Genomic DNA, 14,141 nt, shown 5'->3' with positions numbered 1-14,141 from the left:
TGACTCAGGCCGCTCAGGATCTTTCAAAAAGCCCCGACACAGGAAGGAGACTTTCCAATCCTTGTTTCCTGCCGCCTGGAACGCTCCTCATGCTGCTGCTCTGTACTGGGGCCTGCCCTCCCGCAGTGGGCCTGCAGCCCCAGGACGCGCTGCTGTGCTCACCTGATAGCCGCGCACCAGGGTGGTCTGGAGTTCTTTCAGGATGTACTGCAGGAAGCGCACGCCCAAGTCCTCCAGAATCTTGGCGAGGGTGCTCCGTGCCACGTCTCTGATCTCCTGTGCTCTGTTCTTCAGGAGGGCACACACTTTCAGCAAGATACTAGGAAATGCAAATAAAAAACGGCTAATGAAACAAGCAGAAATCAATAAAAACACACATCCTTCTGTCTCTTAACTATCTGTAACTCACAGGAAACAGGGATTTTCTTTTTTGAGACAGGGTTTCCCTATACAGTTCAGGCTGGCCTTGAACTCTCAGCGATCCTCCTGCCTCAGCCTCCTGAGTGCAGAATTATAGGTGTGCATCACTGCGCTGCCCCACAAATGGTGACTTCTAATGAGAGCCTCCAGAGGCTAGAAGAGAAGATCGGACCCAAGTCTCCCCAGCCTTGTCTAGCTTGTCGCCCAAGTACCTTGGCAGGTGGGCCTCCATCACCTCCTGTGGAAGGGACCGCATGAGCTTAACCATGGCAAAGGCTAAGGGCACGCGGGCCACTTCCTCGTCGTTCACGACCTTGGACTTGATGAGCTTGTGCTCTTCTTCCCGTTTAGTCTGCAAGAAAAAGTGGGTCCAACTCCAGCCAGCCGAGAGGCCTGCCCACACCGTAACCCTGCCCGGAAGATGGTTGCTCCCAGTGTTAAGTCCATTTCTAACTTACTATCCTAAGGAATTTGTGCTAGAGCCCTCTAAAATCATAAAAATAAATAGAAGAATGTTCTGTTATCAAAGAAGCTGCTAGAGAAAAAATAACACCAGGTCGTCCCTGATGAGTTAAGATTGTGTGAAATATAAAAACCTCCCACAGCTGAGTCAGTATGTCCACCGGCAGCTGCTAAGCACTTTTTGTAAAGGTAAACAAACATTTTTGGCTGTGGGGGCGTCTGCTGAAGTTAGGAGACTTTGGCATTGTAATACAAGGTCAGAATTAGGTGATGTACGAATGAGTATGCGTCCAATAAAACTGTAACAACTGCTGCAGCGCAGGAGCCTGTCTGCTTGCTCAGGTTTTACACTGAGAGGCCCTGGGGCCATGCAAATGTACCAGTATTTGTGTTAGCCCTGTCACCAGTGGAAGGATGAATGGTAGAGCAGTGGTCAGTAAGCAGGCAAGGGAAACATCTTTTAGCTTGTAATCAACTTCTTTAGAGAGAGAAAGCACACACTTCTGGTATGAAAATCCTACAGAGGACCACTGCTGAGCAGCTGCTGCAGGGCATGGGCCCAGGCTGGGGAGAGGAGAGGCAAGAAGGGCAGAGGGCCGACTGAGGCAGAGATAGAAGCCTCGGGGTACCAGCCCGGCAGCCCAGCCCCACCGCACCCAGGAGGCCCAGCAAATGATTACCGTAGCAGCCAGGCATTTGTGCAGCCGGGGGAGGATGTCCTGGGTAACGGTGCCATGGATGGCTCTCATTGTTCTCTCCAGCTCTTCCTTATTCCGAGGAAGGAAGGAGACACCCTGGGGGGTCCTCTTGGGCTCCTCAGCTGCTGTCCCGGCAGGACTGGCTGGGTCTGGACTTCCTGGAACCCCGGTGGCATCTGGTGTCTCTTTTGTGTGTTTCTGCTCTTCCTCACTCAGGGATTCAACTTCCATGGCCTCCTCCTCCGGGAACTCCGTTATTTCTACTGTGTCTGTGACTTAGAAGGGAAATGCACCTTAAATCCAGCAAGGAACAACACAGCTGTGTCAAGTGAACCTTCCCCAACAGTGACAGCCAATAAAACACCTCTGGTCACCAGCTCTGGATAGATGGGGTACGCAGCAAGGAGATGGCATGATGACAGTTTCCTCCCGGGCAGGAGGCTGACAAGGAACAGAGCAGGAGACTTGGGCACGAAGATAGCCTGGGGACAACCTGGGAGGAGGGCTCTCTGCCACAGAAAGCTCCCGGAGTACTGTGCTCGGTGGTGCCCATAAAACTTACACTCATGAGCAGGACGAAGCCAGCATACTGTAAGGACAGCCACAAGTGGGCGGGCAGGAGTCTCCCTTACCCTGGGACCCTGGTGACAAGACAGGAGGCCACGGCACAGTGCAGTTCACAGATGCCCTGCATGGTGCAGGCTGCAAGCCGCTGCGGTCTCTTCAGAGGTGCCCACCCGTGGAGCTGGGTGCCAGCCAGGCTTCCATCAGTGTCACCACCTCCCTCGCTCTCAGAATGCTGCACGTGGGCCTCTTTGTCATGTTACCAGCCAAGCAGCTTGGGAAAGTTACTTTGCACGCAGGGATGGACTGCGGCTTCTCAGGCTCACGTCACCAATCAATGCTCTTCTCAGGACAGATGACTTCATGCCTCTAAAACCCAGGCAGGCTCAGGAAGGATGTAGCCCAGGCTGGCCTCAAACCTGTGGTGACCCACCTGCCTTCCTCCCGATGGCTGGGGTGGCAGGCGTGCAATGGCTTTAGTTTTTGAGGACTTCACACTTCTGATTGATAGTCCTGGGATCAAACCCAATCTCTACATCCCAGGCAATGACTCCACCCCTGAGCTCTATCCCCAGCCCTTAAGTACAACTTGCAGCCCTTCATGTTCCATTCAAAAAGTATCCCAGAGAAACCAACCTTCCTCTCCTTTCTCCTTTCCTTTCCATTCATAATGTATCCCAGGGAAACCAACCTTCCTCTCCTCTCCTCTTCCCTTTTCTCCCCTCTTCTTCCTTTCTTTGTATTTAGTACAAGAGTCCACAGGGTCTCACTATATAGATCAGACTCATAGTGATCCTCCTGTTTTCAGCCTCCCAAGCGCTGGGACTGAAGGAGCGTCTCAGTTGCCATCTCAGTGCACCCTGGGGGCAGGGCTGTCACGGCACGTCAGAGATCAGACCCTGGTTGCTGAGGCTGCCTCAGCAGGCATTTTGTCCGCTGAGCTATCTGGCCATCAGGAAATGTCACCGGGAGCTGGCCATCATTTTCACAAGAGCCTTCAGGCAGCTACTAAATGGACATCTCGGGGCACAGGAGCCACAGAACAGCAGGGAAGAGAGCTGTGTGCATTTTACCCGCCTTTCAAACATCATGCCACATGGGTCTGGAAACCATGAAATGTGGGTAACGTGAGCTACTTCAGAATAAGGAAAATTAATTTCCTAAGAAAAGTTAAGCTAATTCTATATTTTTAACTTTTAATATAAGTGAAACAGCCAAGGACAAGTTTAACTGACTAAAGAAAACCATGCCTGGGGCCAGAACTGGAGAGTTTCCCCAGCACAGCTGGATGGGGAGCTGTGGCACAGCAGTGCGGCTGCCCCTCATTGCCTGTGCCAGTGAAAGCCCCTGGCTCAGCGTTAGCACCAGTAGGTAGCAGGAGGTAGCTGTCCATCGCTTGGTTTTACTTTATTAGTTTCTGTTGAGATAGGGTCTCGCTGCGTGGTGCAGGCTGGCCTCGCATTCACAGCGACCCTCTTGCTTCAGCCTCCCAAGGGCTGGGATCACAAGTGTAGGCCCATGTGCAGCTTCACTCTGGTTTTAAAGCAAAGGCATGGAACCTGTTTCCACTGAGTAAGATGTTCCATAAGGTTCCAAGTTGCTTTACAAAGCTAAGGAAAACTACCTGTTCTGTAACAAGCTAAGGACCTCTGTGTCATTTGCTTGCTGTCTCTGGCTTGGGCAGATAATGGATATAATCCACGTACAGTCATGCGGCTTTGGATGCTACTACATTAAGTGCCACTTTTCTAGAAGTAAATAAATCTTACACTTGCAGAACACCCAAGCACAGTTAAGGTTTTGATGTTTTTACGGATTCTGGGATTTCATTCGCGAACATCCGAGACTGGTCGTAACAGAGCGTCCGCTAGCGCCTGCTTCAGCGGTAGGCACAGAATCAGTGTGGTCTTCCTGGATCTCGCCGACTCGGCTCGCTGCGCCGCCACTTGCGCCAGAAGGTGCTGAGGTACGGGATCAGCTTCGCTACCAGGCAGACAGCCCTCAGGTCATCTTCTTTTCGATTAAAGACACTTTTTTCCAGTTTATAATTACTCAACAACTGCCTTAGTTCCATTACACTTACCTTCTGTTTCATTAACCGCTGCCCCCTGCCCTCATTTTCATCATTTCCTGTTCAGCTGTCTTTGCATTCACTGGCTAATGCTCCTACACACATCAACGGGGCGGCCTTCTAGAATAACCTACAGCTCAGACTTTGCCCACTAATAAAATGTAGACTAGCGCTTTGAAAGTGGATACATTTGCTAGGAAAGCTTCAAACAAATCATTTTAGCTTCCACCTGACTTCCACTGTCACTGCTAACCAGGGAAGAAAGAGTAAGATGAATTTTGCCTTCTTTAATTCACGACCATAAATTATCCAAGAGAGTGAAAAATCTAGCATAAGAAGGATTTAAAAGGGGCTGGTGAGATGGCTCAGTGGTCTAAAGCACCTACTTAGAACAAGCTTAGCAAAGCACAGGGACTGCGGTTCAATCCCCAGCACCACATGCCAGCCAGCCCCACCCCCTGGTGGGCTGAGCTGGCCACACACACACACACACACACACACACACAAATAAATAAATAATTAAAAAAAAAAAGAAGGATTTAAAAACTTACTTTCTTCATTCTGAATTTTTTGCATTTGCTCCTCAAGAGTCTTGTGGTCAAAGTGGAACGCTTCCAACACGGTCACCAGCAAACTGGGAAGGAGACACAGGGCAATAGGACCTGGGTCACCATTCCCGTGTGACTACTAAAAGGAAACTTAAAGACATAAACTCTGAAATTATTTTCACCAGTATTTTTAACTTTAACAAGTGTTACCACAGCCTCATCAATACCAGACGGAAGCAAGTCGTGCATCCCAAGGACCCAGGCAGGAATAAGGTTAAGGCTGCACTTTTCAAAGAAGCTAGAGTAGAAACTCAGCGTACTTGACACCTAGCTTTTGGTGGGTCTGTCCTGCCTGTAGGACATGGATGAAGTGCTTCAAGTAGTAGACGTATGCCGGCCAGGAGAGATGTCTGCATACAGCTCCGACAGCTTCCACGGCGGCAGCGGTTATGTTTTCGTGCTGCAGAATAAACACAGCATCAAGAGAGCACAAGCACTTGCTGATGAAGTCATGGCCACCTGGACCACCGAAAATCTTAGCCAGAAGGTGATCAGTAATTACAGAAATGGAAGAAATGTCCGAATGTGCACACTATGCTCCTCCCTCCTGCCTGCAAAAAGACACCATCACTTAAAGGGACAATGCCTTCTTCTAAGGGTTTAAGGCATTTCGGACTCTTTTCTATTTAGCCCTCCTGATGGATCTACACACAGGAATGAAGGGTGTCAGAAGCAGCAAATATGCAGCCAAATGCTAAAGATCTTTCTTTATCTCTTTACAAGAGATATTCTGGCAACGTACAAGGCCAAAATAACGTACTACATGGTGTAAAACTAATGTCAATGTTAACAAGTCCAAAAGAAGGAACAAAAGGAAAAAGGGGAAAAATGAAGCAAGCAGAAAGTAAATACCAAGATCAGAGATTTCAACTCAACCTTATGAACAATCACATTAAACATTAGACTGGATAAAGCGATACCCACCTAAATGCCACCACACAGAGCCAACCTCAGCGTGAAGCCACAGCCCGTGTGGGGACACCCACCTTGAGCATTTTCTCATTCAGAACTGGGGCCATGGCGTAGGGCATGATGTAGTTCTGCAAGGACTTGGAGGACAGCGCCACTGTGCCCTCCGTCAGCTGCTTTGCCAGCTTTTTCAAGGCTCTTGCTCGTCTATGGATCTGTGAGTCAGACCAGGTGTGTACAAGTCACACACCTACAGCCTTTGTTTATCAGAGGAGCCCAAACCACTAAACTTAGGAAAACAGAACGCTAACATTATTCTCTGCCAGCTTCTTCTTCTTTTTTTTTTGGTGGAACCAAGGATTGAACCCAGGCCCTTGTGCTTGCCAGGCAAGCACTTACTCTACTGAGCCATCTCCTTGGCCCCAATCTGCCAGCTTCTGATAGCACTGAAAACCCCAGACCCCAGGAAGGACCACCTTCTGTGTAGCGTGTCTGCGGGTGCTGGAGACAGGGCCGAGAGGTCTGACCCCTGGGACAGGAAAGCGCATCTTTCTAAAGGACCCGCACCTGTCTGAACACTCTTCTGCAGGACAGGGTGGGGCAGGGCTGTCTCCTACCTGAATGTGCTTCATGTTCTCAAAGAAGTCCATTTCCGGGTCCTGCTGGTGTGTGAGCTGCACCAGGTCTTTGAACTCTAGTTGATCTGGGAAGGTTTGAATTAAACACGAAAGTATGGTGGTATAATCCTGTTGAATACTCTGCAAGTGTCAAATGGAAAAAGAAAAGTTTTTGTTTTGTTTTTCTTCGGCACTTGGAACTGAACTTACAACCTCAAGCTTACCAGGAAGGTATGGTGCCCCCAAGCTATATCCCCAGCCCTGAAGTTTTATTTTAGAAGAATCTGCTTCTTACATAGTAGGGAGGTGGCACCCAAAAACCAGTATATTAAAAAAAAAAAAAACAAACAAAAAACAAACAAAAAAACTCCACTGTAAAAATAGTCAAAGCACTTGTAAAATCAAGAACAACTGTGTCCCTTCCGGCTGCAGCCCGCGGCCTGGCGCCCACTGCTATCGGTGTTTTAGTTGAGGAATGCAGTGCAGCTGCGTTCCCATACAACCGAGCGGACAAGAGAAGGCAGGGCACAGCAGCGCGCCCGCCTGCCCGCCCGCCCGCCCGCCCGCCCGCCCGCACACAGCAGCGCCTGGCGGGACGCAGCCACAGACCTCCGCGGGGCTCTTCAAGCCCTTCCGCAGCCTCTCCAGGAGGGAGCGATGGATGATTTCCCGATAGTCTTTCTCGGTGACGCTCAAGGCCGCTAGCTTCCGGATGATACTCATCAGGCACATGCTGGCATTGTCACTTAAGGACATGTCCCCTAGCTGGATAAAAGAATACAGACATTCGGTGCAGAATCTGTACACAATGTTATTTCCAAGAAGGTGAAATTTTGTCACTGCTCAGTGTACAAAGCCCTACAAATAAATGTCCAAAGGACTGTGAAGCTGAAGAAGGACCACATGGAGAGCTGTGGGGAGCACAGTAGCTGACTGACAAGCCCAAGCTCTTTGCAAGGTTATCTCCTCATGCCAGGAAGGACTACAAAGTAGCGTCTGAGTTTTATATGCCCAAGCAGGCAGAGGCCGAGGTTCACTGAAGCCAGCCCTCAATGCTCAGCCTCAGGCCATCGCGATCTTGGGCAGCGCTCTAGCTTCTTGGTGTCAGCGGTGTGAGGGAGGAATGCACGCCTGCATGCCACGCAGGCAGGGGCGCAGCACTCTTGGGCTGAAGCTGCATGGCTGTGAGGCATGAACCCCAGTCAGGGCAACGGCTCTCTTCCCCCACTGCACAAGCACCCCAGAGATCACTGACGTTATCACAAGGTCAGCAGTAAGCAAGCGTCATCTCCCCACCTTGGTATTTAATTCGGTTTAGCGATACACGACGTATAATTCAAATACTTATTTTCCCTGTGTCTTCAATGAAGGCACACTACTGGAGCAGAGACTCTTGACTACGGCCCCAGTGGCACAGGAAATTACAAATGGGACTACGCTCCAGTTTCTGCACAGCAAGGGCAACTGACAGAAGGAAGAAACAGCCTACAGAATGGAGAAAATCTTCACCAGTGTTCTCCTCACCGAGGATTGACACCCAAAACCAAAACGCATTTATTTATTTGGTACAGGGTCTCACAATGCAGCTCAGACTGCTAGTGATCCCCCGTCTCAGCCTCCCCAGCGCGAGGATTATAAGCGTGCACCACCATGCCTGGTTTCAGTGGCCAGCACAGCACACCTGGGGCTCTGGGGCCAGCGCTGCATGTGGTGCCAGAGATTGAACCCTGGTCCTTGCACTTGTCAGGCAGGTGCTTAGACCACTGAGCTATCTCCCCAGCCTAATATCTAAAATAAAGAACACTCAACATCCAAAAGATCAAACAGCCAAGGAATTAATGGGCAAATGCATAGATAAACACTCCTCAAAAGAAGTGCATATGACAGTAAGGGTATGACATCTTTAGCCACCAGGAGCTGCAAATCAAAACTGCTCTGAGAGCCCGCCTCCCCCAGGCAGAGTGGCTGCACCTGGAACACAGAAGCAAATGCTTCTGAGGACACAGGGACAGGAGCCGTGCTGCTCTGCTGGTGGGAACCCAAGCAGCACAGCCAACACAGAAAGCAGTGTGCAGGTTCCTCAAAAACTAGAAACAGAGCCACCACGTTATCAACCCTGTACCACCCCTTGGCTTGCACCCCCGGAATACCTGCATACCCACATTTACTGGGGCATACTATGCAACAGCCAAGATATGGAACCAGCCTGTGTTCATCACAGGATGCAGAAAACGTCGTATATGCACACAATGAATGGGTATTATTCAGCTACGAAAAAGAAAAATTTGCCATTTGCAGAAAAAGAGGATGAAACTGGAGATTATCATTTTGACTGAAATAAGCCAGACTCAGAAAAACAAATATTGCCCGTGTTAGGGTTTGTGTACAGTTGTCCCCCCAAAGCCTCTTGCAGTCTTGGGGCGGCTTCTGGAGCTTGTGATTGATTACTACAGGAGTAGATGCTGCACTTGCCCTGGGGCAGGTAATTTGTATTACAATGTAAGGTGGGAAGAGAAGCTAGCTGCTTGAGCTGCTGCTACCCCTCCCTTGTGCTCTTGCTCTTTGCCACCGCCATGAAAGGTTGCCCTCTGCCTTGTGCCACTCTGCCTTGGACCCAGCTGAGTGTGGACTGAAACCTCCAGTGACTGTGAGCTAAATAAACCTTTCCTTCCTTCATTTTGGGTGTCGGGTATTTGTCCCAGCAATGAGAGAAGAGTAACAAGACAGCCTGCTTTTCCTAATACAGGCAATCTAGAAAGGATGATAAGAGAGTAGAAGGGAGACCATTATTAGAACAGAGGAAGCAGATGGGGTGGATAATTGGGAGGAAGATGATCAAATCCAGTACACAGACCAAGCCCCAATCTGAACCTGGGGAAGGGCAGCACAGCGGTGGCGGAGGGGATGGTTACAGTGCGGCAGGTGCAGGTGCACTTCCGCCAAAATGAAACCTACTCGTCTGGATAAGCAGAACATGCACCCATAAGAATTGTGCAGAACAATAACGGAACTTAGGAAAAATGGGGTATACCGATGAATGTCCATTTTGTATCTGTGTATTCAAAGAGGTTGGGATAGATACATAGTTGCATTCTCTTAATGAATAGAATGATTTGTTCTAATGGTGTTTGTAAATAGGATCACAAGTCCGCATCTTGTACAGCAATTAACCACTAAGAAGAATATATGCAGTGTACTATTTGTTGAAACTGTACTTCCGATTTGATTTGAAACTGTCTCATTGCTGTTTATCAATAAAACTTTGAAAAAAAAATTGTGCAGAAAACGGGAGAACATCTAACATAGGTCTAACCTAGCTCTGAAACACTGAGATCTACTTAAGAGGCCGTGAAGTTCAGCCTTTTGGAGTGCAAGCCGGCATTCTGGGCATAGAAAGAAGCTGGTGCAAACACTGCACAAACTTCAGAAGATCTTCAAGTCCAGCAGCGCCCTACGCCAATGAAAAATCGATCCCTTCCTCCCATCACACAAACTGCAGTAGTCCTCAACTTGCCTTCCACCTCTGTGGGTTTCTCCATTCTAATACACAATTTGCTTTTTTCAAAGTGGTTCCACATATATTGTTCTGTTTGAAATAGCTGCTTTCTAAATCGCTGGACTAGCAATGTCCTTGCCAAACCCCAAATTCTGCATCTAACAAAACTTTGATACTAAAGAATAAATGAAGGAAGGAGGCCACTGTATCACGCAGTTGTGTGAGCAAGGTGATGAGGATCAAGCGACTCACGCGCTTTCGCTAGCCAAGCTCACCTCCATGTTATAGAGGCAGTTATGCACCACTGCAGTCAGGTAGCTGACGTCCACGCTCCGCATCTCTCTAACGTACGACATGATTGTCTGGAACTCGGCGAAGCGCACGTCGAAGTTGATATCGTCAAGATGTCTCTTATCAAAGGCGTTCAGCTGCGAGAAATCATATAAACGAAAGTGTATACATCTTAAACAAAAAGGAGTGCACTTTGCAGGCCAAAGAAAAATAAGAAGTTTGTCTTACCTTGGCAACATCAGTGATATATTTTAGTCCACTTTCAAAATCAGAAAGACCCTAAGAAGAGAGCACAGCATGTTTAGTCAGCGTGCCAGCTTTTCTGCCTCCCCTCAGCTCCGTCCGTACCCACGTGCGCAAGAGGCTCTCCAACATTCTACAACCCATGTTATCTTTTCACAACTGTGGCATGGAGATGGGCGTGGCGGTGCACACCTGTAATCCCACCACTGGGGAGGCTGAGGCAGGAGGATCACCCTGTTCAAGGCCAGTCTGAACTGTACAGTGAGATCCTGTCTCACCTGTCCCCCAACCAAAACAAACAAACAAGCAAGGAATGTTGAGTAAGAACTGCATTTCATATACCTGGAAAACGGTACACAGCAGTTGTCTTGACAACTTGTTCTTAATGACTGAAAAGAGTTTGGCCAGAGGCCTGAGGAAGCTGGTGGGGTCCAGACAGTGCTGCAGCAGGTTTTGCACTGTCACCAGGATATCCATCTCTGTGTCCTTCAGAAGAAAGAGGGAAAACCATATTTTAGTAATTTACAGAACAAGTCTATCTACATTTCAGTACATTCTAGCACAGGAAATAATTAAGGATAACAGTGAAAGGAGTGACAGGAACTTATTTCCTAGTCATATAGAAGTTTCCAACCTTTTAAAGTCAAACCCACAGCAGTCTTCCTGTAATCCTAACATAGCACGCATGGCTCTAAAACACGATGTCTTCGACAGGCCAGTCTGGTGGTGGTGAACCTGTGGCCCGGCGGCTGCAGCAGGCTGCACTACTGAAAGCTCCGAGGCTCGCCATTACTGTCTAGTCAAAACACAGCTGACCAAACGGGCCTGCTGGTGGAAACCAGAGCTCGTGGTACCAGAGCCATGTAAACAAGGCGCTAGGTGTGCCCGGAAGGCCTCCGCACTGGATCTGAGAGCTGCGTTCCAATGTGTGGCTGAGCCTGCAGCGGGCGCTCACTCAGCTCTGCCACTCTCTGACTCTGAAACTAAGGTCCAGTGCACTCCTTGCGCGCCATGTGCTGCTGCCCCAAGTTATAGAAAAACTCCTGTACCCTGTTATTATTATTTTTTTTCATTTTATGTATTTGGTGCAGGGTCTCACTACGCAGCTGAGACTCACAGTTGCGCTCCTATTTTCAGTTTCCCCAGCACTGGGAGTACAGGCATTGCCACCATGCCTGGAATCAGCCTCCGGCTCAGCACACCCCAGGGGCAGTGTGGCACGCGGGGCTGGGATCGAACCCTGGTCTATGTACTCGCCAAAGCAGGTGTTCAGTCCGCAGAGGTATCTTGCTGGCCCTGTCCCCTCTATTTAAGTTTTTTATTTCTGTATAGTCTTTTAAGTTCTTGGGAAATATGCATCACAGAACCTAACCAATGAAACTGCTCCTTCCAGATGAACCACTGCAAAACGAGCCCCCTGCACTCCGTACCTGAGGGATGTTGCCGCGGTGCAGGAAGGGAAGCAGCAGGGTGATGAGCAGGGAGCTCTGCTCTCTGTCTTCCAAGAACGCGCTGATCCTAGCAAAGGAAACCAACGGGCGTGTCAGGAAGACAAGCAGTCAGAGCCTTCTCCGGCCCTGGCCCCTGCCTGCTCCCAGTCCCCATCATCTGTCTGCACTGCACGGGAGGTGACTAACCAGGCGAGGTCCGGCAACCAGGAGTTTTTCTTTTGCAAGGAAGTTAAATTTTTAGCGCGAAACTTCATGTTTCATGTACAGAACTGCCAATAAATTCCCCCGCAACCTCGAAAGAAGACAATCGGCCTCACCCTGCCGGGAGGGTGGCACTGCTAGGAAGAGGCAGAGGGGGCTTCTGAAAGCTCGTCCCTCCGCCTGACCTCCTCCCCACCTCCCACTGCCACGCTGCCTCGAGGAGACCAGGGGAACTTAGCGGGTTCCCCACTCTACATAACCTGCAAACATAAAACACCAAGAAGAAGCTTGCAGAAGACTCCAAGTATTTTCAAGTTTCTGATGGTGAAAGTAACAACAACAACAAAAATCTAATACCTAAGTTTAATTTCTGTCAAATTAAAATTCAAGATAGAATAATTTCTTACTTAGGTTTACTATCCTTGCCCTCTAGAGAAATCACAATTTCATGCTCTTAGGTTTACTGACAAAACACCCTTTAAAAAACTTCCCTGATTCTCAAAAATGAAAACAATTTGTTCTTTCAAGGTGGTTGTTCTTACTAATTAAAGCAAAAAAATCCCAAATAGGATATGATTTCATAAAGCTCAAGGCTTAATTAAATAAAATATGCAAAGCCCACACAAGCAAATCTATTAGCTTGACTCAGGACTTCGAAGTCTGCTGTTTATCACTGGATGAAGGCAGAAGCCATCGAGTCTCAGATGGTTAGCACAGACTCTCAACTCTGCACTGACTTAAAGTGGAGGGCATTTAAAATACTGAAAATTTTCCTTGTGGAATGAATCCTGGGTCTTGGATGCACCAAGCTATGCTCTACTACTGTGCTGGGGCTGGGGATGAACGAGGGCCTTTCATATACTACTTTAAACCTTTTAAAATTATTAGCACATTCAATAACTGAATAGTAGGATAAAATTTTAAAAAACGAATGTTATCTTGTTAGCACGAATATGCTGACTTACTTTGACAGAATGCCAAGTTCTTTGCTGACTTGCACCCTGTTCTTTTTCTTTTTCACCTTCTCTGTGCTGATTGTGGTTTTGCTGAGATACTGGAGAATTACAGGCACGTGAGGTAGAATCAGTTTTCCTCCCACAGTGACAGACTCTGAAACAGACAGCGGCCATGGTTTTCACGTTTAAAACTCCACTTAGTGCATACTTGCATAGTATCTTCTGGGTGAGAGATAAAGCATCTGGCTACTAATGAAAATTTAAACTCTAAATATTACATGACTTTTAATTCAGAAGAGCTACTCTGGTTGTGAAATAAAGACCGTACTTGAGAAAGCCTGATGGCCTGCCTAAGCCAGGACCTGTTAACAGGAAAGGGCCCTGGGGCAGGCTGGAGGGGACTGCGGAGACCTAACAGCAGAAGTTACAGTCACCTCCTGGAAGGCAGTGAGACTTCCTGTTCTGCAAACAAGATATACTCAAACAAGCTATATGCAAAGGAAACACCTTTCTATAAATGAGAATTAGTTCTCAGAGAAAAGACGCTTATAAACATGAGCCAGAAAGTCAGTAGCCAGTGACTCTCGTTGAGGGTCTGCGCCCTGTGGGGTCCCAGCATACCCACCAGCCGTGTCGCCTGGAGGGCTGGCAGATGCCCAGCCAGTCACCGGCAGGCTTGGCACTGTGTCTGTGGGCTCAAAATCTGGAAGGCTCAGGAGGTCGTCAACCATGTCCAGCACAATGCTGGCTGTGGCCTCGGAAAGATTCTTTGCTGAGAGAACAGCGAAGACGTTGGCCAGGACGTCACACTCTGGGTGCCCTGGCTTCTGTTTAGCCAGAAAAGGGAAATACCTGCAAGAACAAAGCCACTCTGATGACTGCCTTGTTTCTTACTGTGTAGATTTCCACTCATCTTCCACACGGAGTTTCACGCTGACTTCAACAAGCGCATAGCTGCACAAAGCCTGGGAAGATTGCTTACTTACAAGGGGAGCAACCCGAAACCCGAAGAGGATTAGCTCCCTACGCCCTGTGAGCTCCACTGCCTAGGTGCTGGGCCTGCTCCTACGCCCAGCGAGCTCCCCCGTCCAGGCGCTGGGCCTGCCCCCTACGCCCTGCGAGCTCCCCTGTCCAGGTGCTGGGCCTGCTCCTCC

At 48.8% G+C, this 14,141-nt stretch overlaps 1 protein-coding gene across 2 annotated transcripts in view; it reads right to left on the bottom strand.

Moving 5' to 3' along the window:
- Positions 1-14,141, bottom strand: part of Utp20 (UTP20, small subunit processome component) — an 81,033-nt gene that overhangs the window by 13,650 nt on the left and 53,242 nt on the right. Inside the window, exons 30-43 of one of the 2 annotated variants that reach the window (XM_004623841.2) lie at positions 13,613-13,839; positions 12,997-13,141; positions 11,810-11,897; positions 10,722-10,865; positions 10,365-10,415; positions 10,121-10,273; positions 6,959-7,114; positions 6,350-6,490; positions 5,810-5,947; positions 5,084-5,223; positions 4,767-4,849; positions 1,563-1,849; positions 633-772; positions 163-319 (exon numbers count right to left, since the gene is read on the bottom strand). In XM_004623841.2, coding sequence (XP_004623898.1) covers positions 163-319; positions 633-772; positions 1,563-1,849; positions 4,767-4,849; positions 5,084-5,223; positions 5,810-5,947; positions 6,350-6,490; positions 6,959-7,114; positions 10,121-10,273; positions 10,365-10,415; positions 10,722-10,865; positions 11,810-11,897; positions 12,997-13,141; positions 13,613-13,839 — 2,050 coding nt within the window. The remainder of the gene's footprint in view (positions 1-162; positions 320-632; positions 773-1,562; positions 1,850-4,766; positions 4,850-5,083; positions 5,224-5,809; positions 5,948-6,349; positions 6,491-6,958; positions 7,115-10,120; positions 10,274-10,364; positions 10,416-10,721; positions 10,866-11,809; positions 11,898-12,996; positions 13,142-13,612; positions 13,840-14,141) is intronic. The other variant, XM_023716811.1, reaches the window with a different exon arrangement.

The sequence above is a fragment of the Octodon degus genome, unplaced genomic scaffold (assembly GCF_000260255.1).
Source record: "Octodon degus isolate 3935 unplaced genomic scaffold, OctDeg1.0 scaffold00004, whole genome shotgun sequence".
NCBI lineage: Eukaryota > Metazoa > Chordata > Mammalia > Rodentia > Octodontidae > Octodon > Octodon degus.
Note: the sequence above shows the minus strand (reverse complement) of the source record. Positions and strands in the feature narration are given on the sequence as shown.